Source organism: Argopecten irradians, chromosome 1, assembly GCF_041381155.1.
Source record: "Argopecten irradians isolate NY chromosome 1, Ai_NY, whole genome shotgun sequence".
NCBI lineage: Eukaryota > Metazoa > Mollusca > Bivalvia > Pectinida > Pectinidae > Argopecten > Argopecten irradians.
The window spans coordinates 41,774,000-41,799,553 of NC_091134.1; the positions used below are offsets into that span (position 1 = coordinate 41,774,000).

Below are 25,554 nucleotides of genomic sequence, written 5' to 3' on the forward strand. Positions count from 1 at the left end.
ATATATTTCGACAATTCCCTCATGTTCCATCTAGTCCGAGAATCTTTGGTGCAGAACAACCTTCTGGTCATGAAACTTTAGTTTAGTGAGACGTATTGTTAGGCAAAACACTTAAATGATTCTCAATTGATTCAATTTTTGTGATTAGGAGATTAAAATTTTTTAATAAATAAAATATATTTTTAAAAAAAAGAAAGAAAAAAAGAACGCACACAAATATTATTGACACTTTTCAGTATAATATTTGGTATACCAATACCTCAATCAAACTATCCAGATTAATGTTTTGTGCTTTACAGCACATATACGTAAAGTATTAAACTTCATATAAAGAATAATAAGATAATTATTTATAAGTCAACAATACTAGTATTTTTGTAAATTTTTCTTTTCATTTTTACCATATTAGAAACATGTTCTATGGTTTCATTTTCTCTATCACAGATATAACCACTATTTTAAAATCTTTTACAGTTTGGACATAATTACATTGTACATGTCTTCACATCTCTTAAAACTCTAAAATAAAGCAATACATTAATCAACATGTTTACAAACATATTTGTTTATACATGATTATATTCTAGAAAGTTCTATAACCTAGACTAATGATATGACCTTTATAGGATGTATTGATAAAAAAAGCTATAGGAGTTATCTCCCTTATCTCATAACTACATGTATTTAGTGTCATACATAACACAAGAAAAAAAATTATTGAAAAAAAACCCTGTAGCGGTCATTTCGAATTGAACTAACCTTTGTCTAAACATATGTGTACTATGAAAATATAGATCACATGACTGAGGCGGAAAAAAGATAGGGAAACATCCCCCCCAACATAACCGTTCATAGAGAAAAATCACATAATTAAAAAAATTACATATTCCCGGATCAAGTTAACATCCAAAGGCCACTTCACATGTTTTTCCATGATTCAGACAGTTCCCAATTATAACTAGAACGTGATTAGTACCGTAATAATCCATGTTTTGTTTTATTGAATACAACTGAAAAACAAAAAATAGAAATCAAAAAGTTCCATCGCGTTCGAATTATTCTCAATCACATTCTTTAATAGTCATCATCGTCGTCCATATCAACCTCAAAGTCGACCTCATCGACCTCATCGTCCTCACTATTACTATCATCCTCGATTTCCTCATCAGTAGCCAGAAGGTCGACGAGAGATGGCGGAAAGATTGGACCACAAGACCAGACCGGTTCCAATGTCCCATCCTGGTTTTTTTTCCCAACCCTGGTTCATGTCGTATGGTTTCGGTTTCCAGAAGATGGGTTCGGCCGAGCGTTTGTAACATGCCACCCTGTAATTTACACGCTGAATATGTGGGGTAAGTGAATCTTTGCAGGGTGGTAAACGAGCGAAGTCTATTTTTGACTTACTGTTCAAGGCTTCATCTTCTCCAACCATTTTCATGAGTATTTTGGTCCTGACCTGATTTACTCTTCCCTCGCGTCCCTGATTGTACATCATACATGTGAAGGCCTCGAGATTCTCTTCAACTTCATGACTCACCTCCCAGTCGTTACCAAGCTGACTAAAACAGGAACAGCAATGTGATAAGATAAAATTGAAAGTTTAGCCTGAAATGTGAGTTGAATGTCATCTGAAAACAAACACATTTACATGGAGTAACATAATATATTATCAACAAACCTGAAGACTTTCTGGAATTTGGGATTCTTTTGCTTTTTAAGGTGACTTTGTATACCCTTGAAGGAACTGGTACAATCCTCGCCGCTGACATAGTATCCGAGCAACGGTACGGTTGTCCAAGGGATGCTGCTAATTCAGAGACATTAACAAGCTGACGGTATTTACCGGTTCCCGTATCGAGGTAGATGTCCAGGTTGATCTTGTCAGCGTGATGCAGCATGATGAAGAATATGTCACTATCGGGTGTCCTAACTACTGCTGACTTGAATCCAAGCATCACGGCATGGTGTAGATACAGTATCACGCGACTATCAGTTTCCTCCTGGTCCGATCGAAGATTATGGATTTCGTTGACGTCGATCTGAAGTGGAAAAATATAAGACAGTTTAGTTACACGGTTTACCAATCATCATTAATTTATTTTTCCTAGAACAAAATTAAAACAAATCCTTACTACCTCTCCTTCCGTTGATGTCAGACTATAAACTAATCCTTCTACGATAATAATAGCCGTCCCACACTTCGCCAATCGAGATGTAGCGTCGTTGCTTTTCCAGGTCCTCAGCAAGAGCTGGCAGAATTGACGCTTGTTATCGTCGTTTCCCAAGAATAGTTTGAAGTCCTGTGGCTTTCTCGTTGACGGCCCTTGTACAATAAACTTTTCGGACGAGCCGCGTCTTAGTCTCCTGGTCTTTGATGGAGTCGGGTTGGTAGGAGTCGGTCGAAAAGATAAAGTGTTTTCTGGCCACCATCTGATCCAAGAGCTGCAAGCAAATGGCTCCAAATGTTGGCGCAAGGTTTGTGAGAGCATGGAAAAGAGCGTTCCCATCTTGGATGAATAGTGCATCTTTGGGATAAGATATCTCTTCCATCTTGTCATCCAGAATGAATGCATCATCGCGGCCTTGTTAGTTTTGGTGAAGAAACCATCAGGGGTACACAGTGCGTGTGGAACAGGTGATAGAGAGTAGCGCATAAGTTCGTCTAGGTCAAGTGGTTCCTCCTGCGTCTGTGACTTCACAAGTAACTGGAATGCTAGGTTGCTCTGTTCCTGGTACTGGATCAGCCTCAAAACAAACACAGATGTTAGTTTAAGTTGTAAAATGAATGTAATGAATATTATATTTTTCCTAAAATATGTGAATGACTTAGTACTTATATTACCTTCCCAGCTGTAGAGGTTAACTTCACTATCTTGTTGTTTGCCTCCATTGTCAAGAGTTTGCTTTTCTTGATGGGGTCGAAGTAGCTTGTATCACATCCGCCTTTAATGCGATCTCTGATAAAGTTCACCTTAGCATTATGCCCAACAATCTCGGCGTTCAGAACATCGACTTCAACTTTCTCGGGTACAGGGGCACCGGACGCGAGCGAGTATAGGCGGTCCTTGTCAACCATTTGAAAGAGATTAGTGAAACTCTGTATGGCAGTAATTGTGCGCTTGACGGCGTCTTCACTCTTCTGAATCTGTGCTTGGTCTAGGTCATGATGCTGTCCCGACTTCGGACTCTCGGGATCGTCGATGAGTCCACACATCTCCAAAAGGGCTTGATAGTACTCTGCCTGGGCAGAGGTCGTTCGACACCAACGCTGATAGGCCGGAAAATTGTTGAAGATACCAAACGAGCCTCCTGTTGAGACAAATTTTCATAGTGATGTTTTTATTAATAGTAATAATGAAACATAGCATTCGCTGATCTGATGTACTTTGCCTACCTGAAGACTTAGCAAACCGCATGAAAGTTTCCTCCATTGTCTTGTCAACAGCGCTGAGGGCTCCTGGGATAAGGGATCGGTCGACAGCGATGGCGCCTTTCCTGATGAGATCTGTGACTCCAGGATGTGTCACTTCCAGGTTAGTGAGGAAAATCTCGAACCAGGTCAAATACCTGAATTAAGAAGTGAACGTAATTTATACAAATACAGAAAGTACATAAATATCAAAATAATTGACAACATTTTCCTTTCGATGCTACCTGGAATAGTTGTGTCCGTCGTATGCGAAGAATAAGGGTGCCATGTCTCCGTTGCACTTGTGGAAAAGGGTCAGGTTGTTTGTTTTCACTGAGAGAAGAAGCATAAACACCAGTCTACTATGATCCATGACTGATAACCAGAAAACTGCCGTCTTGCCGAGATGTCCCTGTTCGCACCTTGTCCTAATACTCAAACAAACGACTAATGACATTGTGTGTGGACTCATCCCGAAGTGCTAGGTCGAGATTTTCTTGATCACATGACGAGATAAGATTCAGGAGCGCCTCAGGGGTGAGCTGGATTTCTTCCTCCTGGATGAAGCGTTCCAACAAGAGACGCTCAAGGGATTCACAGACAGTTTTCAGACAAAATAGAGCTTTGGCATATGCTTTTCCACTTAACACGCTCTTCAGACATCCACTCGTGACCAACTGGGCCTCCAGGAGAATTTCTGAGTACCCTGAACCGCGACACTTATGATTAGTTAGCATCCCCATATAGTTCATGGCAGTGTAGAATTGGCCAATGAGGACCAGATGATTGCTGTATCTGTCCGGAAATTTCCAGAGTAGTGGGAGCGCTTTCATACAAACACCTAGGTCAAATGTGTTGATTGTGTATGTTTGTCCAACTTCTGCTGATGCTTCCTCGGATTTCCGCAGTAGTTCTTGCACAACTTCGTATTGTGTGATGGGCTGATTAATTGGTACATAATAGTTTATGGTGGATTTCCTTTGAGGAGGAACACCGGTGCATGATATGAAACCCCCAAGGCCTGGAATCGTTTGCTTGTCTTGACTGGACATCGCCCTGAAATAATGAAAATAGGACCTGTAGTGTTAAGGACATTTTAAAACTAATTACTGTCACTTTCGTGAGCGGAACAACCTTACCTGCTGAGCATCCAGATATAGTAAACATGAAGACCTTTCTTGAATGCGTCGTTATTTTCCACAGGAGTTGTGAATGATGCCTCTGCTGGAAACTTTGGGCCCACTCTTATACCCAAGTTCATTGCCGGGAGAGTCTCTGTTGTGTCCGATGTAAGGCTCTGTTCTTTGGTCCTGTTGAAGGTTGGTAGAGTCCTATGGTGGCTTACATCTACGTCGGGTTTTGTCTCCTGGATCATGATGCCGCCCGCACTGTTGATAATGTTAGATCCATGTACATTTGTTGTTATCTTGTTCAGATTATCCCATTCACTATGGAAAACTTCGTTTGCATCTCCTGTTACTATAGATGGTGTGATGTATGTCGAAACTGCGTCGGTAGCTTTAGCGACGGCCGTCTCAAGTTCCAGTCCAAAGTCATACGATTCACAGTGGCCAAGTCTCTGGAGAATGGTGGTCAGACCTTTGCTGCGATACAAATGACGGATAGTGGCGCAAAGCAGAATGTGTTTAGGGAGTTTCCATTCGCTATCCGTGGCTATTCTACAGATATCTTGGCCTATGGATTGAACATATCGATGAGCCCTTTTATGCTGACAGGATTCGGAACCGGTCAAAACTAAGGAATCTTATGAGTTCATCGGGTAACAGGTTTTCTCCTTGATGTCTCATATCATCTGCAGTCGATGGCCACGGAAGAGCTTCTGAATCCATGAATGCCTCTCTGATGATACAACAGAGGGAAGTAGCAGACACCTTCATATAATCAGACGTTCCAACTTGATAGGCACATGCCATGGCATCTTGCAGTGTGATACTAGTGTTGTAGACCAGAAAGAAGGAAAATGATCCTCTGTTTTTCAGTGTTACTTTAGAAAAGGCTAAGAAATTCCCAAGAGTTTTATCCTTTTGTAATTTGTTCATAAGTTTTCGGCTCTATATCCAGGACTTGGTTCGTTCTGATTTTGCATCTCGAGAACATACATGTCACGCAGTGAACTGAGTTTCAAAACTTGGCAGTCATTTATAATTTCTTTTTGTCCGTACTCTTTGATAACTCCGTAAGCGTTTCTATGCGCGTTCCTGTTTTTAATATATTCTGCATCTACACTTTCTACACGGGAATGGTGATAGTACTCCAAGTTGAATGCATTACGACATGCATCATGATATCGAGCCTCTTTGGCAAACAAGTCCTCCCCCTTGATTTTACGGACAAGATCTTCTTTTCCAAGGACGTTAGCCATATGTTCAATGCGTTTCCATGCAGGCTCTTTGTTTTTCCATGTTTAAAATCTGATGGTCCTGGTGGTTTTTCCGTGTATTTTAATTTCAAACTTGTCACAGAAAATGCATTCTTTGGAGAAAAGGCTACCAGTGCTTGATGTAGATTTTTGATTCCGGAGCGAATATGCCTGTGATGCAGAAGGTTGATCTAATACACTTGATTTCAGTCGATCTAACTTCGATGTGAAATGTAAATAACAGTTCCGGTGATAGCCATTGTTATCTAAATCGACACCATCCAGTGTTTCCGGTAAAAGATCACAGATAGCCTCCATACGACCAGGCGAACCAACATCCTCCTTCAGTCTTCGATCACGAATGCCAAGTAAATGACGTAGTTGTTCGTTGGGATCGCGCTTCGCAGATTGGAATGATATAAAATGTCCACTAGATCCAGTTTCACGGTGCAAAACACAAAGTTCAGCAGGCGATTCCGATTTGCTTGAATGGCGAACCCGTTTTCTCTTTGCCGTCCTCTTCAGAGCGTCTCACATTTATCATTCAGATCAGACTTCTGTCTAAACAGAATAAAATTGAACAATTATTCAAAAGTATCGTGCTGGAAGGATCAGTATCAACCAGTTCATTAATTAAAAAAGATATATGTATATTTGATTTTTTTTTTTTTTGCTGGGGGGGGGGGGGTTCCCTATCTATTTTCTACCTCAGTCATGTGATCTATATTTTCATAGTACACATATGTTTAGACAAAGGTTAGTTCAATTCGAAATGACCGCTACAGGTTTTTTTTTCAATAATTTTTTTTTCTTGTGGTGAAAATTATGTAGCTTATCGATTTTTTCAGTGAAAAAAGCTGAAAAATTCATGATTTTTTCGCCATTTCACAAAATTGAGAAGACGTAAAGTCATAATTATGATTTTATTGTATTCAGCATGTTTCAATCATGTTAAAAAATGTGTTTATTTGTCTTTTTGTGTTGTCTGGATCTATATATGCGCGTATATGCGAAGGTGTGATTTTGGCCATCTTTGATGACTGAAATCCAAGATGGCCGCCATATGAACCCCATGGGACATTAGTTGTCAATGGCAACAAGCATAAAATGAAACTAGACATCATACCGGTCCTAAAAACCATGTTTCGAAAAACTGCCAGAGGGGTACATGGGAACCTGTTTCTCCTCCCCCACTAATGTACATATAAAGTAAATGTGATAAAGATTTGATTACTATGAAATTCAAACTTTATGAACAGGAGTGTATGTAAACTGTCTTGTTTGTCATAATGTAAGTGTGTAAGTATAAGGTGGTCTGTAAATGGGTATGTGTGTGATACAATTACAAGATGTTTATACATGTGAGAAAGAATTGGACGATGTACGTGTCGGTAACTGTAGGAGCTTGTGTGATTTATTTATCTATTCATCAGATATAAAACAATTACAAAACGATGCTTGTGAAATCTGTATTTGTGAGTAGGATATGGAAATATAAATTGAGCAAAACAGATGCGAAGGTGGAAACATTCAATCACATTTGTCTGCGAGGAACATTTAACGTACTGTAACACAATCATATTACCAATGTAAAGGTCTTGAAATGCGCTAAAGTGGAGAGGAGGAGCGATTAGGCCTATATATGAAATAAATAAAAACAATAATGCAATACCTATGCGTTATAACTAAAAAGTCCGTCCTCAAATAATCGTAGCTGAACAAAGAACGTTTAGTTAAGCACTGTAAAACCAAAGGCAATCTCACTACTTTAACTGAAGACTTTTTTCAATACGAGTTGATGACTGAAGAAGTTGACTTTATTGTCTATGATTGCACAGGGACACGTTTCTAAGTGTGGATGACGTTTTAGGTCTTAAGAAAATATCATATAAGGTATATCGATTGAGAGATTGTTCTGGGTTCATATGGAATGAAACTTACTTTCTATACAAATTTTAACTGTAGAGTTATCTGCTATCATGCGATAACACAGTTACTAAATGCTTATTGTGAGTATTCTGTTTTATATTGCAATAGTTATAAGCGATACGGAAACTGCTATGTTATTTTAACTTACTGCCAACGATCAGTTTTAAACTTTTGCTAAAAAGGTAAAGTGTTTCAATCACAGGGACCTGGCACGAAAAATTTTAACCAACAGTATACATATATATATGTTATAGTATCAAGGGTATGAACTCGGCGGTCGAGAAAAACGGACCTATTTTTTTAAAACCGTGATTATTTTAATAAATGGGTTCTATACAACATTGACGGATATCTTACCTTAAAGAAAAATAATTTATCTTTCCATTGAGTGCTTGATGAACAAAATTGGCCAAGTATTGACGAAGTTATGGCTTGATGAATCGGGAAATTTACGAAAATTATGCTAGGTAGACATTTCCCTGTCCGGTCGAAATATCGTCTCGGCTTTAATGGGCTCCTCAAAAACCAAGCCATAATTTCACAAAATCTACGCTTGTGGTGGTAAACAGTACCCATAACTGTGTTCATCCAAAATCTCCTTTGGAGGTGTCATGACCCGTACTTTGTAGAAACTCCATTAAAACATCGTGTAGCTCACTTACTTCCCCCAAGGATGTTTGTGGCCAAATTTGGTTACATTCCATTCAGAACTCTATGACTAGTAGCGATTTAAAGGATTTATCTCTATTTCCCCTATTGGGCCCCGCCCCTCTTGCCCCTGGGGGATCAGAGCCAAAATTTATACAAGTTCTGTTCCCCTTCCCACAAGGATGTTTGTGGCTAATTTTGGTTACAATCCATGCAGAACTCTAGGACAAGTAGCGTTTTAAAGGATTTACCTCTATTTCCCCTATTGGGCCCCGCCCCTCCTGCCCCCGGGGGGGTCAGAGCCAAAATATATACAAGTTCTGTTCCCCCTCCCCAAAGGATGTTTGTGGCCAAATTTGGTTACAATCCATGCAGAACTCTAGGACAAGTAGCGATTTATAGGATTTACCTCTATTTCCCCTATTGGGCCCCGCCCCTCCTGCCCCCGGGGGACCAGAGCCAAAATTTATACAAGTTCTATTCCCCTTCCCCCAAGGATGTTTGTGGCCAAATTTGGTTACAATCCATATAGAACTCTAGGACAAGTAGCGATTTATAGGATTTACCTCTATTTCCCCTATTGGGGCCCGCCCCTCCTGCCCCCGGGGGACCAGAGCCAAAATTTATACAAGTTCTATTCCCCTTCCCCCAAGGATGTTTGTGGCCAAATTTGGTTACAATCCTTATAGAACTCTAGGACAAGTAGCGATTTATAGGATTTACCTCTATTACCCCTATTGGGCCCTGCCCCTCCTGCTTGGGGGATCAGAGCCAAAATTTATACAAGTTCTGTTCCCCTTCCCCCAAGGATGTTTGTGGCCAAATTTGGTTACAATCCATGCAGAACTCTAGGACAAGTAGCGATTTATAGGATTTACCTCTATTACCCCTATTGGGCCCTGCCCCTCCTGCTTGGGGGATCAGAGCCAAAATTTTACAGTTCTTTTTTTCCTTCCCCAAAGGATGTTTGTGGCCAAATTTGGTTACAATCCATGCAGAACTCTAGGACAAGTAGCGATTTATAGGATTTACCTCTATTTCCCCTATTGGGCCCCGCCCCTCCTGCCCCCGGGGGATCAGAGCCAAAATTTATACAAGTTCTGTTCCCCCTCCCCCAAGGATGCTTGTGGCCAAATTTGGTTACATTCCATGGAGAACTCTATGACTAATAGTGATTTAAAGGAAATGTTGACGGACAGACGGACGACGGACGGACGACGGACGGACAATGGACGACGGACGCCGCGCCATGACATAAGCTCACCGGCCCTTCGGTAGTAAGTATGAAGTGACTTTCAATCTCAACTTTTATTCTACATGAATGACTTTGATAACAGCGTTTGGAGTTTGAAATTTTGATAAAATAAATGTTGACTTATTTTGACAAATGAAGCATGCTGTCATCACAACAAAAATACATACATTGAATGTGCATTGAAGTTACATAGATTGGGCCCAATGAACCAAACCTACTACCTGGTGATCTATACTAAAATCCAAAGGTTGTGTTTTAAACATTTTAGCCTTTTCTGTGACTTTAATTGGAGATCAAAGGTCAAACTGATAGCTATCGTCCAATCACAAGCTACAGGCTCAAAATCAGGTTTATAGGACTCTTTCTTACTTTTAATGAATTTATTTTAAATTTTTGCTTATTTGGTCTCTGTGATCTTGTCTATCTTGACATCCATGCATGTTACAAGCCTACATCAGGTCTTTAGGCCTGTTAGATACTGACAAAAAATTGTTAGAATGATTTTTGCCCATATTACTGTGCCAAATATCAATTCTTGACCTAAATAAATTACATTAAGTCAGTGAATATGATTATTTTGATCTTGGATGAAGGTCAAGCTCACCTATTTGAAGAAATTTAGTAGCTCTTAATCCCAGGAATCTAAAAGCTTAATTTCAGGTCTCTAGGCCACTAAGTCAAGGTCATTTGTTTAAACAAAGTTGTTAGACCTTTATCCAACAAGAGCTGTTGGAGAACAGCAAAGCTCGCCTATTCAGAAGAAGTTGATGTTCAAGTATTTACTATTTAAACATGAAATATGACAAATTAACAGACTCAAAAAACCCCTAAAGGGCCCCCAATTGGTTGTATTATTACGTTCAGCATCCATACACATTAGGAAAATAAAATCATAAACATTTATGATGACTTTTAAACATGGAAATATGACAAATTAACAGACTCAAAAAAAAACCTAAAGGGCCCCAAATTGGTTGTATTATCACGTTCAGCATCCATACACATTAGGAAAATAAAATCATAAACATTTATGATGACTTAAGCTTAAACAATAGACAAAATAGAAACTTGCTCAAAAACTTTAACATGGAAATATGACAAATTAACAGACTCAAAAAAAACCTAAAGGGCCCCAAATTGGTTGTATTATCACGTTCAGCATCCATACACATTAGGAAAATAAAATCATAAACATTTATGATGACTTAAGCTTAAACAATTGACGAAGCAGAAACTTGCTCAAAAACTTTAACGTGAAATGGGACGCCAACGCTGACGCCAACGCCGACGCCGACGCCGGGGTGACAACAATAGCTCCCCCTATTCTTCGAATAGGCGAGCTAAAAATATGATTGTCATTCCCTGATGATGTTTCACACCAAATATGGATGAAATCAACCGAAGGACGAAGGAGGAGTGGGATTTTAATGCTTAAAAGAAGAACATTTGCCCTTTTGGTGCCCCACCCCTCAGCCCATAGGGGTCGAACCAAGCTCATTTATATAAAATATGATTGTCCTTCCCCAATAATTTTTCACACCAAATATGGATGAAATCCCCAAGGATGAAGGAGGAGTAGAATTTTAAAGCTAGAATTAAGAAAATTTGCCCTTTTGGGGCTCAACCCCTCAGCCCCTAGGGGTCAGACCAGGCTCATTTATAAACAAGAGACCCAGAGGGCCTGTATCGCTCACCTGGTTTGTAATGCCAAGTAATGTTCTAAATACAGGTTCATTGTTTCTTTTCTGAAGGAATTCGAATATTTACCTCTAATTCACCTACGGGGCCCTACCATCCTGCCCCCGGGGGGTCAGAGCCAACATTTATAGAAGTTCTGTTCCCCTTCCCCAATGGATGTTTGTGGCCAAATTTGGTCACAATCCATGAAGAACTCTAGGACAAGTAGCGATTTATAGGATTTACCTCTATTTCCCCTATTGGGCTCCACCCCTCCTGCCCCCGGGGGGTCAGAGCAAACATTTAAAGAAGTTCTGTTCCCCTTCCCCCAAGGATGTTTGTGGCCAAATTTGGTCACAATCCATGCAGAACTCTAGGACAAGTAGCGATTTATAGGATTAACCTCTATTTCCCCTATTGGGCCCCGCCCCTCCTGCCCCCAGGGGGTCAGAGCCAAACTTTATACAAGTTCTGTTCCCCTTCCCCCAAGGATGTTTGTGGCCAAATTTGGTTACAATCCATGCAGAACTCTAGGACAAGTAGCGATTTATAGGACTTACCTCTATTTCCCCTATTGGGCCCCGCCCCTCCTGCCCCGGGGGGTCAGAGCCAAAATTAATACAAGTTCTGTTCCCTTCCCCAAGAATGTTTGTGGCCAAATTTGGTTACAATCCATGCAGAACTCTAGGACAAGTAGCGATTTATAGGATTTACCTCTATTTCCCGTATTGGGCCCCGCCCCTCCTGCCCCGGGGGGGGGGGGGGTCAGAGCCAAACTTTATACAAGTTCTGTTCCCCTTCCCCCAAGGATGTTTGTGGCCAAATTTTTGGTTACAATCCATGCAGAACTCTAGGACAAGTAGCGATTTATAGGATTTACCTCTATTTCGCCTATTGGGCCCCGCCCCTCCTGCCCCGGGGGGTCAGAGCCAAAATTTATACAAGTTCTGTTCCCCTTCCCCCAAGGATGTTTGTGGCCAAATTTGGTTACAATCCATGCAGAACTCTAGGACAAGTAGCGATTTATAGGATTTACCTCTATTTTCCCTATTGGGCCCCGCCCCTCATGCCCTCGGGGGTCAGAGCCTAACTTTATACAAGTTCTGTTCCCCTACCCCCAAGGATGTTTGTGGCCAAATTTGGTTACAATCCATGCAGAACTCTAGGACAAGTAGCGATTTATAGAATTTACCTCTATTTCCCCTATTGGGCCCCCGCCCCTCCTGCCCCCGGGGAGTCAGAGCCAAACTTTATACAAGTTCTGTTCCCCTTCCCCCAAGGATGTTTGTGGCCAAAGGACCTTTGGTTACAATCCATGCAGAACTCTAGGACAAGTAGCGATTTATAGGATTTACCTCTATTTCCCCTATTGGGCCCCCGCCCCTCATGCTCCCGGGGGTCAGAGCCTAACTTTATACAAGTTCTGTTCCCCTACACCCAAGGATGTTTGCGGCCAAATTTGGTTACAATCCATGCAGAACTCTAGGACAAGTAGCGATTTATAGGATTTACCTCTATTTCCCCTATTGGGCCCCGTCCCTCCTGCCCCCGGGGGGTCAGAACCAAACTTTATACAAGTTCTGTTCCCCTTCCCCCAAGGATGTTTGTGGCCAAATTTTGGTCACAATCCATGCAGAACTCTAGGACAAGTAGCGATTTATAGGATTTACCTCTATTTCCCCTATTGGGCCCCGCCCCTCTCCTGCCCCCGGGGGGTCAGAACCAAACTTTATACAAGTTCTGTTCCGCTTCCCCCAAGGATGTTTGTGGCCAAATTTGGTAACAATCCATGCAGAACTCTAGGACAATTAGCGATTTATAGGATTTACCTCTATTTCCCCTAATTGCCCCTCCTGCCCCCAGGGGGTCAGAGCCAAACTTTATACAAGTTCTGTTCCCCTTTCCCCAAGGATGGCCAAATTTGGTTACAATCCATGCAGAACTCTATGACTAGTAGCGATTTGTTGACGGACGGACGGACGACGGACGACGGACGACGGACGACGGACGCTGCGCCATGACATAAGCTCACCGGCCCTTTGGGCCAGGTGAGCTAAAAACCATGTTTCGAAAAACTGCCAGAGGGGTACATGGGAACCTGTTTCTCCTCCCCCACTACTATATGGTACTCACATGTGAATCATTTACTCAGTTTAGTTTTCACTGTTCAACATGGAGGACCATAAATATGCAGCTCTGTATACAGATTTGAACACATAGTCCAGTAAAAATACGAAAAATAGATGCCTAACCTCTAAATAATTGCAACAGAATTTGTTTTCTGCTTTTTATGTTGGAGGATCTTACTATTTTACCATGAAAAAAAGTCCTTAAAAAACATATGTTCGGAAAGTCGTTTTTTCAACACCCGAAAAATAAGAAAATATATAGAAATTACACTTTTGACCACTTTTAAAGTACAATATCTGCTATTTTTGCAATACTTGAAATATGAATTCGGGTATATAGTAAGACAAACTTTAGGTTAGTACAAATCAGTTGAATGATACAATAATTTCAGTCAATCTAAGAAATAAAGAAGGATGAAAACGGCTCAAAACCTTTTGAATTTAGCTAGCATTACCGTTTTTGTTCTTTTTAGATACAAACATTTATAAAATCTTACCCTGAACTATATCAGTTTATGCTTTATGCCTTAAAGAATTACATTTTCTTTGATATTAATGCATGATCGATAATATATTGGCTAGAAAAAACCTAAATATTAACATGTCAAGTTGACTGATCGTGCCAATTTGAAGTGTTTTTATACTTAGATTTTTGGCAAAACACCCAATTTGGTAGTTAATATTTCAGAAAATAAAAAAGCAAATGCTTCCATATATGCTATATCCTTTTTTGCATATTTTGTACTTGTTATTTTTATCATTTGTTGTAAAAACGGTATAAATATGCACATCTTATTTAGTAGTAAAAACTTCCTTCACGTTAATTTGGCTAATACCAAAATATGTCAAAGTCCATAAATCTGCAATACAAAAATCTTAATTTTTCGAATATGCTTTATTCGTTTGTCATAAAATTTTGCCAGTAAATAAATCAGAACTGTGATGATTTTCAGCAAAAAAATTGAACTTGAACTTTTATCTTATTCCTTTATCTCGTTGAAAATTATATAACCCCCATCCAGTTACATTATGGAAAAATGAAAAACTGACCTACATGTATGCAAATATTTGATCAAAAAGAAACTTCAATCTCATTTTATAAAGAGCGCTCCATTATGGTGGTAATATCTGCCAAAGGATTTTGCAATCTGATTAGTCACAGAATAGATATTCACATTTTTGACATTTCAACTTAAGGACTTAGCCAATTAGAGATGTTTAGTCAAATTGGCACTAAATGAGGATTTGATCGACCTCGCGTCTTTTATATTTGGTGATATCTTGATATAGTAGTCTATTTTGGGTGAGTATAGCCTACATAGAATCTGAATTAATAACTATCTAAACACTTGAGACGGTACTTACTGAATAATTCTTGAATGAAAAAGACATTATTCAATTTGGACTTCAAAATGTCCTTGGAAAAGGCCAAAAGACCAACTTTGAGCAACCATATTATCACAGGTAGTGAAAGTAAAATGTTTTACTTTAAAAATATTCCACCAAAATGAGTATCAATGGTATTGTTGATAATAACAATTTTTTATCTGAACAATCCAACAAAAGTATAGTTGGCTGTTGCAAGGACATAATTATTCAAATCATGCTGTCATACTTTTTCCCTGTGTTGATTTCAACTTTTGTTTTTGGCAATCTGTACTGCCCTTATAACGTTCTTGTCAAACATTATTTTTTTAGTATCTCATAATAACCATGTAAGTTTATATTTGGCTTCAAAGTTGACAAATTATGCAAATATCCATATTTTTCTGATTTTTTAGGGGTCAAGAAAAACACTTTCCCAAATTTTTTATTTGTGGCGACTTTTCTTCCTGTATAAAACAAAGTCAGATCTGTATGAAAAACAAAGAAAAAATTCTGTTGCAATTATTTTGGGGTAAAACCCTATCTTTACTGGACTAACAATAGTGATGATTTTTGTATATATATTTCAAGTGATTTGGGCAAACATCTTTTCCCATGCAGCACAGGCCTTAGAGGGAGCTAATCAAAATTTAGAGAGAAAAAAAAAACAAGAAAATATTCCCCAATATTTTGGATCATAATACTACAAGTACATATACACAACAAGAGGCCCAGAGGGCCTGTATCGCTCACCTGGTTTGTAATGCCAAGTAATGTTCTGAATACAGGTTCATTGTTTCTTTTCTGAAGGAATTTTAATATTAACCTCTAAATCCCCTATTAGGCCCCACCCCTCCTGCCCCTGGGGGATCAGAGCCAAAATTTATACAAGTTCTGTTCCCCTTCCCCCAAGGATGTATTTGTGGCCAAATTTGGTTACATTTCCATTCAGAAACTCTACGACAAGTAGCGATTTAAAGGATTTACCTCTATTTCCCCTATTGGGCCCCCGCCCCTCCTGCCCCCGGGGGGCCAGAGCCAAAATTTATACAAGTTCTGTTCCCCTTCCCCCAAGGATGTTTGTGGCCAAATTTGGGTACATTCCATTCACAACTCTTTGACTAGTAGCGATTTAAAGGATTTACCTCTATTTCCCCTATTGGGCCCCGCCCCTCCTGCCCCTGGGGGATCAGAGCCAAAATTTATACAAGTACTGTTCCCCTTCCCCCAAGGATGTTTGTGGCTGATTTGGTTACATTCCATGCCAAACTTCTATGACAAGTAGCGATTTAAAGGATTTACCTCTATTTCCCCTATTGGGCCCCGCCCCTCCTGCCCCCGGGGGATCAGAGCCAAAATTTATACAAGTTCTGTTCCCCTTCCCCCAAGGATGTTTGTGGTCAAATTTGGTTACATTTCATTCAGAACTCTACGACAAGTAGCGATTTAAAGGATTTACCTCTATTTCCCCTATTGGGCCCCCGCCCCTCCTGCCCCCGGGGGGTCAGAGCCAAAATTTATACAAGTTCTGTTCCCCTTCCCCCAAGGATGTTTGTGGCCAAATTTGGGTACATTCCATTCACAACTCTATGACTAGTAGCGATTTAAAGGATTTACCTCTATTTCCCCTATTGGGCCCCGCCCCTCCTGCCCCTGGGGATCAGAGCCAAAATTTATACAAGTACTGTTCCCCTTCCCCAAAGGATGTTTGTGGCTGATTTTGGTTACATTCCATGCCAAACTCTAGGACAAGTAGCGATTTAAAGGATTTACCTCTATTTCCCCTATTGGGCCCCGCCCCTCCTGCCCCTGGGGGATCAGAGCCAAAATTTATACAAGTTCTGTTCCCCTTCCCCCAAGGATGTTTGTGGCCAAATTTGGTTACATTTCATTCAGAACTCTACGACAAGTAGCGATTTAAAGGATTTACCTCTATTTCCCCTATTGGGCCCCGCCCCTCCTGCCCCCGGGGGGCAGAGCCAAAATTTATACAAGTTCTGTTCCCCTTCCCCCTAGGATGTTTGTGGCCAAATTTGGTTACAATCCATGCAGGACTCTATGACTAGTAGCGATTTAAAGGATTTACCTCTATTTCCCCTATTGGGCCCCGCCCCTCCTGCCCTCGGGGGGTCAGAGCCAAAATTTATACAAGTTCTGTTCCCCTTCCCCCAAGGATGTTTGTGGCTGATTTTGGTTACAATCCATGCCAAACTCTAGGACTAGTAGCAATTTAAAGGATTTACCTCTATATCCCCTATTGGGCCCCGCCCCTCCTGCCCCTGGGGGGTCAGAGCCAAAATTTATACAAGTTCTGTTCCCCCTCCCCCAAGGATGTTTGTGGCCAAATTTGGTTCCAATCCATGCAGAACTCTATGACTAGTAGCGATTTAAAGGATTTACCTCTATTTCCCCTATTGGGCCCCGCCCCTCCTGCCCCTGGGGGATCAGAGCCAAAATTTATACAAGTTCTGTTCCCCTTCCCCCAAGGATGTTTGTGGCTGATTTTGGTTACAATCCATGCCAAACTCTAGGACAAGTAGCGATTTAAAGGATTTACCTCTATTTCCCCTATTGGGCCCCGCCCCTCCTGCCCCTGGGGGGTTAGAGCCAAAATTTATACAAGTTCTGTTCCCCCTCCCCCAAGGATGTTTGTGGCCAAATTTGGTTACAATCCATGCAGAACTCTAGGACAAGTAGCGATTTATAGGAAATGTTGACGGACGGACGGACGGACGGACGGACGACGGACGACGGACGACGGACGACGGACGCCGCGCCATGACATGACATAAGCTCACCGGCCCTTCGGGCCAGGTGAGCTAAAAAAGTGAAATCATGTGGCAAAAGAGTGTTTTTGAAAGTATTCCTTGTATAATTTGTTTTCATTGTAAAAGATGCCATTTTTATGGAATATGAAGTGATTTGGATATACGAAATAAGGAAAAATCATGTCAAGAATCTGTAATTTCATTTTGGCATTTCAGCATTATCTCATGGAATTTAATCTTAATATTGTCAATCCTGGATCCTGTTCACCAGTCTTTACATTCACTTTTAGCTGTGGAATTGTCACACGGTTTATGACAGGTTCCTATTCGGACATTTGTAATGTTATTTATTTGTTTTAATCTACTCGAACATACTTAATATTCTATGTTTAGAAGTAAAATACAAAGCTTCATTTTGAAAATAATAGCCGTTTCTTTATTGTGATGTATTGCTTTAACGTATTTAACTGTGTTTCTTTAAGCTAATCCTTCTTAGCAGTTCTCAATACCGGTAACGCTTGCGTCAGTTAATTAGCGACGATTGTATATCACGTTTAGACTAAGTGCTGTTTACATGTTTGTTCCTGTATATTTGGTATATTATCATTTTGTATTACTTGTATATTCATTTTAGGCCTAGGTTTTGAAGTGTAGAGTTGGATATTTCTCCGCTCCGCACCCGACTGTAATAAATCAGTATATAGAAAATATCATCTTTGGAGCTGTAGCACTGTGATAGTATAGTCACCTTTTTCCGTGGAATAGTTCACAAACTATTTCACAGCAAAAGGTAACTACATGTATTCCATCGTAGAAGGTGATAATAGTAGACTTTGCTCCAACTATACCTCAAGCTATTACAGTACATGACATCACAGCCATTTTTTTAAACCAAATAAAGCTCTAAATGAATTAATGGAAGTTTTGATGTTGGATGATCATATGATCTTAACAAGAGGCCCATGGGCTTTAACAGTCATCTGACTATTGGCACAAAGCAACACCTTAAAGAAAATAGTTATGAGAAACAATTAAAGCAATATAACAAAAGAACTCTTTTAATAGAAGAAGTTCAGGATCTGATATATTTGATAAATTAGACCATGAATGAAGGTCTCTTGATCCTCACCATGCTACAAGTCCAATATCCATTCTCTAGCCTCTAAGTTATTTACAAAAGTCCTTTAAAGATTTTAGCCTATTTGATCCCAGTGATCTTGAATGAAGATCAAGATCTTTCCATTGAACAAACTTGGTAGCCTTTCATCCCAGCATGTCACAGGCCCAATATTAGTACCCTGGGCCTTTTGGTACTTGAGAAGAAGTCGTTTAAAGATTTTAGCCTTTTGACCCCCGTGACTTTGAATGAGAATCAAGGTCATTCATTTAAACAAACTTGGTAGCCCTTCATTCCAGCATGTCACTGGCCAAATATCAGGTCTGTAGGCCTCTTGGTTTTTCACAAGAAGTTGTTTAAAGATTTTAGCCTATCTGACCCCTGTGACCTTGAAAAGAGATCAAGGTCATTCATTTGAACAAACTTATTAGCCCTTCATCCCAGCATGTCACAAGCCCAATATGAGTACACTTGGCCTTTTGGTTCTTGAGAAGTCGTTATAAGATTTTAGCCTTTTTAACCCCTGTGACCTTGAATGAATGTCAAGGTCATTCATTTGAACAAATTTCGTAGCCATTCATCCCAGCATGTCACAGGCCAAATATCAGGTCTGTAGGCCTCTTGGTTTTTCACAAGAAGTTGTTTAAAGATTTTAGCCTATCTGACCCCTGTGACCTTGAAAAGAGATCAAGGTCATTCATTTGAACAAACTTATTAGCCCTTCATCCCAGCATGTCACAAGCCCAATATGAGTACACTTGGCCTTTTGGTTCTTGAGAAGTCGTTATAAGATTTTAGCCTTTTTAACCCCTGTGACCTTGAATGAATGTCAAGGTCATTCATTTGAACAAATTTTCGTAGCCATTCATCCCAGCATGTCACAGGCCAAATATCAGGTCTGTAGGCCTCTTGGTTTTTCACAAGAAGTTGTTTAAAGATTTTAGCCTATTTGACCGCTGTGACCTTGAATGGAGATCAAGGTCATTCATTTGAACAAACTTATTAGCCCTTCATCCCATCATATGTCACAAGCCCAATATGAGTACCCTGGGCCTTTTGGTTCTTGATAAGAAGTTGTTTAAAGACTTTTGCCTTTTTGACCCCTGTGATCTTGAATGGAGATCAAGGTCATTCATTTGAACATTCATCCTCGGTTGTTGAGAAAAAATCGTTTGAATGAAAAGTCTACGCATGGCGGACAGCTGATGGCGCACGACAACAGATGAAGCATGGTGACAATAGGTCATCCTGACCCTTTAGATGACCTAGAAATCATAGAAATCCTTTAACTAATCCAAAATTTTAATTCATCAAATATTTTTACTCTGTATTCTTGTCAAATATAGCATGTTGGTTTTAAAAATACCAAACGAAGACATTTTTAGAGAAAGCTCGGATATTTAGTTACCTCAAATATATCGGGTCGATTTTCCAACACTGATATAGCTACAGCAGCAGATTCCAGCGTAGAGAGAGCAGAGTCTGTGGGCTGTGTCCGGATCACATACTTACTGATAGGGTTGTCATTTATCTGTACCTACAATATCGACAGACAGATCGTTAATTAGATAATTTATTTGTACCTACAATATCAGACATATTGTTCATTAGATAATTTATCTGTACCTACAATATCAGACATATTGTTCATTAGATAATTTATCTGTACCTATAATATCAGAAAGATCGTTAATAAGATAATTTATCTGTACCTACAATATCAGAAAGATCGTTAATTAGATCATTTGTCTGTACGTATAATATCAGACATATCGTTAAAGAAGCTCCACCGCTGACAAATAGTATTTTTTCACTATCAAAAACAGCAGCAGACGATTTAGTACTTTTCTTCAGTTACAAAAGTTACTTACTTTACACAATTACCGCCCTTGAAAAGTTTGAGCTTCTAATTTTGCTTCAAGTTAAAAATATAAGAAAATAATTAATTGCATCCCGAAAAAATTCCGTGGCACTATATACTATATGAAATGAAGTACTGATTGCGCATGACCCAAAGGCAAAATAAATTGTTTTATATTATTTTTTGTGTTAATTAGACTTATGTATATACGATTAAACACCTATTATTGTTCAAATAATGAATATCATTTATATTGTGTCGGCGATGGAGCATCTTTAATTAAATAATTTATCTGTACCTACCATATCAAACACATCGTTAATTAGATCATTTATCTGTACCTATAATATCATACAGATCGTTAATTAGATCATTAGACAGATCATTAATAAGATCATTTATCTGTACCTATAATATCAGAAAGATCGTTAATTAGATCATTTATCTGTACCTACAATATCAGACAGATCCTTAATTAGATCATTTATCTGTACCTAAAATATCAGAAAGATCGTTAATAAGATAATTCATCTGTACCTACAATATCAGAAAGATCGTTAATTAGATCATTTGTCTGTACCTACAATATCAGAAAGATCGTTAATTAGATCATTTGTCTGTACCTACAATATCAGAAAGATCGTTAATTAGATCATTTATCTGTACCTACAATATCAGACAGATCCTTAATTAGATCATTTATCTGTACCTATAATATCATACAGATCGTTAATTAGATCATTAGACAGATCATTAATAAGATCATTTATCTGTACCTATAATATCAGAAAGATCGTTAATTAGATCATTTATCTGTACCTACAATATCAGACAGATCCTTAATTAGATCATTTATCTGTACCTATAATATCAGAAAGATCGTTAATTAGATCATTTATCTGTACCTACAATATCTGGCAGATCCTTAATTAGATCATTTATCTGTACCTAAAATATCAGAAAGATCGTCAATAAGATAATTTATCTGTACCTATAATATCAGACAGATCGTTAATTAGGTAATTTATCTGTACCTACAATATCAGAAAGATCGTTAATTAGATCATTTGTCTGTACCTATAATATCAGACATATCGTTAATTAAATAATTTATCTGTACCTACCATATCAAACACATCGTTAATTAGATCATTTATCTGTACCTATAATATCATACAGATTGTTAATTAGATCATTAGACAGATCGTTAATTAGATCATTTATCTGTACCTACAATATCAGACAGATCATTATTTAGATCATTTATCTGTACCTACAATATCAGAAAGATCGTTAATAAGATAATTTATCTGTACCTACAATATCAGAAAGATCGTTAATAAGATAATTTATCTGTACCTACAATATCAGACAGATCGTTAATTAGATCATTTATCTGTACCTACAATATCAGAAAGATCGTTAATAAGATCATTTATCTGTACCTAAAATATCAGAAAGATCGTTAATAAGATAATTTATCTGTACCTACAATATCAGACAGATCCTTAATTAGATCATTTATCTGTACCTAAAATATCAGAAAGATCGTTAATAAGATAATTTATCTGTACCTACAATATCAGACAGATCCTTAATTAGATCATTTATCACACTTTTGTCTTTGATAATGAACGTTTTGCCCATGCGATACTGGTGCTGTCCGCGCCGTCATATCAGCGCCCGGGCTGATATCACATTATGACGTCATAATTTGATATCAGCCCGGGCTGATATCAGTTATCAGCCCGGGCTGATATCAGTTATCGGCCCGGGCTGATATCAGTTATCGGCCCGGGCTGATATCACGTCATCCGGAGTTTTCAGTCCGGATTTTAGAGTTGCCGCTTCGATTCAGTTTCCTACAGACGATAAGCTGAATAACGGATACAATTTTCAATATCAAAATAGCTCTCGGGTAAACGTATTGAGAAAGATATCAGAAATCAGAAATAGTCTGTTTCGTGATGATTTTACTGGAGATAAATGTCTTAACTAAGATCAGGTTGAAATGAGTTTTGTCCACAGTGCCGGAAACAAAGCATCGCAATTCACATAATTATAACACAAAAAGAATGTATTCGGTATAAATAAATCAACGACATGCGTTCGTCAACAAGAAGAGACACAGGAATAAATTAGACAGTTTAATACATGTACATGCAGTTTTCCCGTCGAATTCATGATTCCTATTTCTTGTCCGTCGTAAAACCGATCATTCTGAAATGAACCAGCTTTGCTGGAATTTGTTGAACATTATCATTTTAAAGTGATAGTTAACATTCACTAGGATCTTGTTAATTTTCCTAAAAAATGTATGTTTCAGCTCGTCCATTGAACCGGGGATTATGTATTTGTCAAAAAACCTATACTGTGTACATGTACATGTAATGAAGTTTTTCCACTGTTTCAACATTAAATTGGCCTACAATATGACCAGTGGAATATCGGTCACTGATCAATACGTTTTTATACATGTTTTTAAATTGTTAAAATTTCTTTCTCCTTTTTTTCAAAATGTGTGATAAAAAGTTTATGATATGTCAATTTTGATATCGCACCCTTTATCAGCCCTTGACCTGATATCAGCCCTCGGGCCTGCGGCCCTTGGGCTGATATGGCGGTCACGAGCTGATAAAGGGTGCGATATCAAAATTGACATATAATAACCTCTAATTATCTGTACCTACAATATCAGACAGACAGATCGTTAATTAGATCATTTATCTGTACCTACAATATCAGACAGACAGATCGTTAATTAGATCATTTATCTGTACCTACAATATCAGACAGACAGATCGTTAATTAGATCATTTATCTGTACCTACAATATCAGAAAGATCGTTAATTAGATCATTTATCTGTGTCTGCAATATCAGACAGACAGATCGTTAATTAGATCATTTATCTGTACCTACAATATCAGACAGATCATTATTTAGATCATTTATCTGTACCTACAATATCAGAAAGATCGTTAATTAGATCATTTATCTGTACCTACAATATCAGACAGACAGATCGTTAATTAGATCATTTATCTGTACCTACAATATCAGACAGACAGATCGTTAATTAGATCATTTATCTGTACCTACAATGTCAGACAGACAGATCGTTAATTAGATCATTTATCTGTACCTACAATATCAGACAGACAGATCGTTAATTAGATCATTTATCTGTACCTACAATATCAGACAGACAGATCGTTAATTAGATCATTTATCTGTACCTACAATATCAGACAGATCGTTATTTAGATCATTTATCTGTACCTACAATATCAGACAGACAGATCGTTAATTAGATCATTTATCTGTACCTACAATATCAGACAGACAGATCATTAATTAGATCATTAATCTGTACCTGGAAAACAGAATCAGATTTAGATTGTGTTTCTTTGTATTACAAACAACATTTTGAGATTTTGAGATTGTATGTTTTACATACAACCTTTTAAGATTGTATGTGTTTCTCTGTATTTCATACAACCTTTTAAGATTGTATGGGGTTCTTTGTATTACATACAACCTTTTAAGATTGTATGTGTGACTTTGTATTACACAAAACCTTTTAAGATTGTATATGGTTCTTTGTATTACATACAACATTTTAAGATTGTATGTGTTTCTCTGTATTACGTAAAACCTTTAAAGATTATATGTGGTTCTTTGTATTATATACAACATTTTAAGATTGTATGTGTGTCTTTGTATTACATACAACCTTTTAAGATTGTATGTGTTTCTCTGTATTACATACGACCTTTTAAGATTGTATATGGTTCTTTGTATTACCTACAACATTTTAAGATTGTATATGTTTCTTTGTATTACATAAATCTTTTTTTATTTTAAAATTAATAAAGATAAGCTATACATCTTTGACATAATATGAGAATATTTTGCAGTATTTATATAGACCCAGTCTGGTATCTTACACTTATATGTATATATGTTTTATACATGTACAATGTACATAATACAATTTATTGAAGTGAAATGAGTAGCAGATTTAATTCTAAGGCCCTGTTATGGACAGTTAAGATAGTAAAAGATTTATCACACCTTTCTTGGGTAGGACAGTATTTTGTTTGCACAATAAATATTCTTTGCCTGTGCCCAGGTGCCGTCCAATATCACCAGGTTATAAGTGTGGTATTGGAGGGGAAGATTCTGGATGTCTGTAGCATCATCTCCAGGGTAAAGGAGGAGAGTGTTGGCAGCTTTCAGAATCTCATTAACTTCAGGATACCTAAAACACCAAAATATTTACTTCTTTATTTCCAAATCACTGGTGCCAACGATCCACTCCACACATGGGTGTTGACTGTCATCATGAGTAATGGCACTGGTGATAATAACTGCTACAGTACTGAATGCGTCTAACATTCCCTCAAACGCGTTCCAGATTCGTTTGCGTTTCTTTTCGTTTAGTTTTGTTTGCGTTTTGTTTGGTCGACCGTTTTTCGTTTGCGTTTCGCGTTTTCGTTCGTTTGTGTTTTGATTCGTTTGAGCTTTCGTTCTTTTGCATTTGCGTGCGTTTGCGTTCCAATTCATTTACTGGATTTTATTCATTGATATTGGATAAGGAATGGTTGACTGTGCATGTGTTGGCTAATTAACTAAAAGTGGAGTCCATTGACGGTGTAGGCCAATAAATTTACATGTTCTAGACATTATAGCAAACATACACAAATAAAATTTTAAAAAAAAATTCCTTTTGTATCAAGACATTAATTAAATTTGGTACATGTAACGTACACACATTGTTTAATAGTAAGGATCATTTGTATACCTTTCTGCTCCAGGTTGATAGGTACATTGTACATGTGCACTTGTTAAACACACCCGCAGGGCTCGATAAAGTGGAATGAAGGGTTACAGACAGGTGTGAACTCACACCACAGGACGTCGTACTGCTGGTCATAATAACTCACTGGTGCATACATTATAAAATCAAAGTACTCAAAGTACTGCAAATACAACGCAGCATGCAGATACAGAA

General features: G+C 38.5%; 1 protein-coding gene and 1 long non-coding RNA gene across 2 annotated transcripts; both read right to left on the reverse strand.

Annotated features, from left to right (window-relative positions):
• Positions 1 to 2,851: 2,851 nt before the first annotated feature.
• On the reverse strand, positions 2,852 to 5,577 carry LOC138310496 (uncharacterized). Its single transcript, XM_069251740.1, has 2 exons — positions 4,549 to 5,577; positions 2,852 to 4,465 (listed from the first exon to the last, which is right to left on the reverse strand). Exons 1-2 carry the CDS (start codon positions 4,782 to 4,784, stop codon positions 3,838 to 3,840), a joined length of 864 nt encoding a protein of 287 aa, XP_069107841.1. The 5' UTR covers positions 4,785 to 5,577; the 3' UTR covers positions 2,852 to 3,837.
• Positions 5,578 to 6,269: 692 nt separating this feature from the next.
• Positions 6,270 to 24,798, reverse strand: LOC138328316 (uncharacterized). Its single transcript, XR_011209189.1, has 3 exons — positions 24,615 to 24,798; positions 20,086 to 20,214; positions 6,270 to 6,350 (listed from the first exon to the last, which is right to left on the reverse strand). It is a non-coding gene; the product is annotated as an uncharacterized lncRNA (long non-coding RNA).
• Positions 24,799 to 25,554: the final 756 nt, after the last annotated feature.

What these genes read in the sequence shown, in the direction of transcription:
- LOC138310496 (XM_069251740.1), bottom strand. Translation starts at nt 4,784, where the DNA reads ATGATCCAGGAGACAAAACCCGACGTAGATGTAAGCCACCATAGGACT. An exon ending in TATATCTGGATGCTCAGCAG is followed by an intron (nt 4,466 to 4,548) that starts GTAAGGTTGTTC and finishes TCATTATTTCAG; the next exon opens with GGCGATGTCCAGTCAAGACA.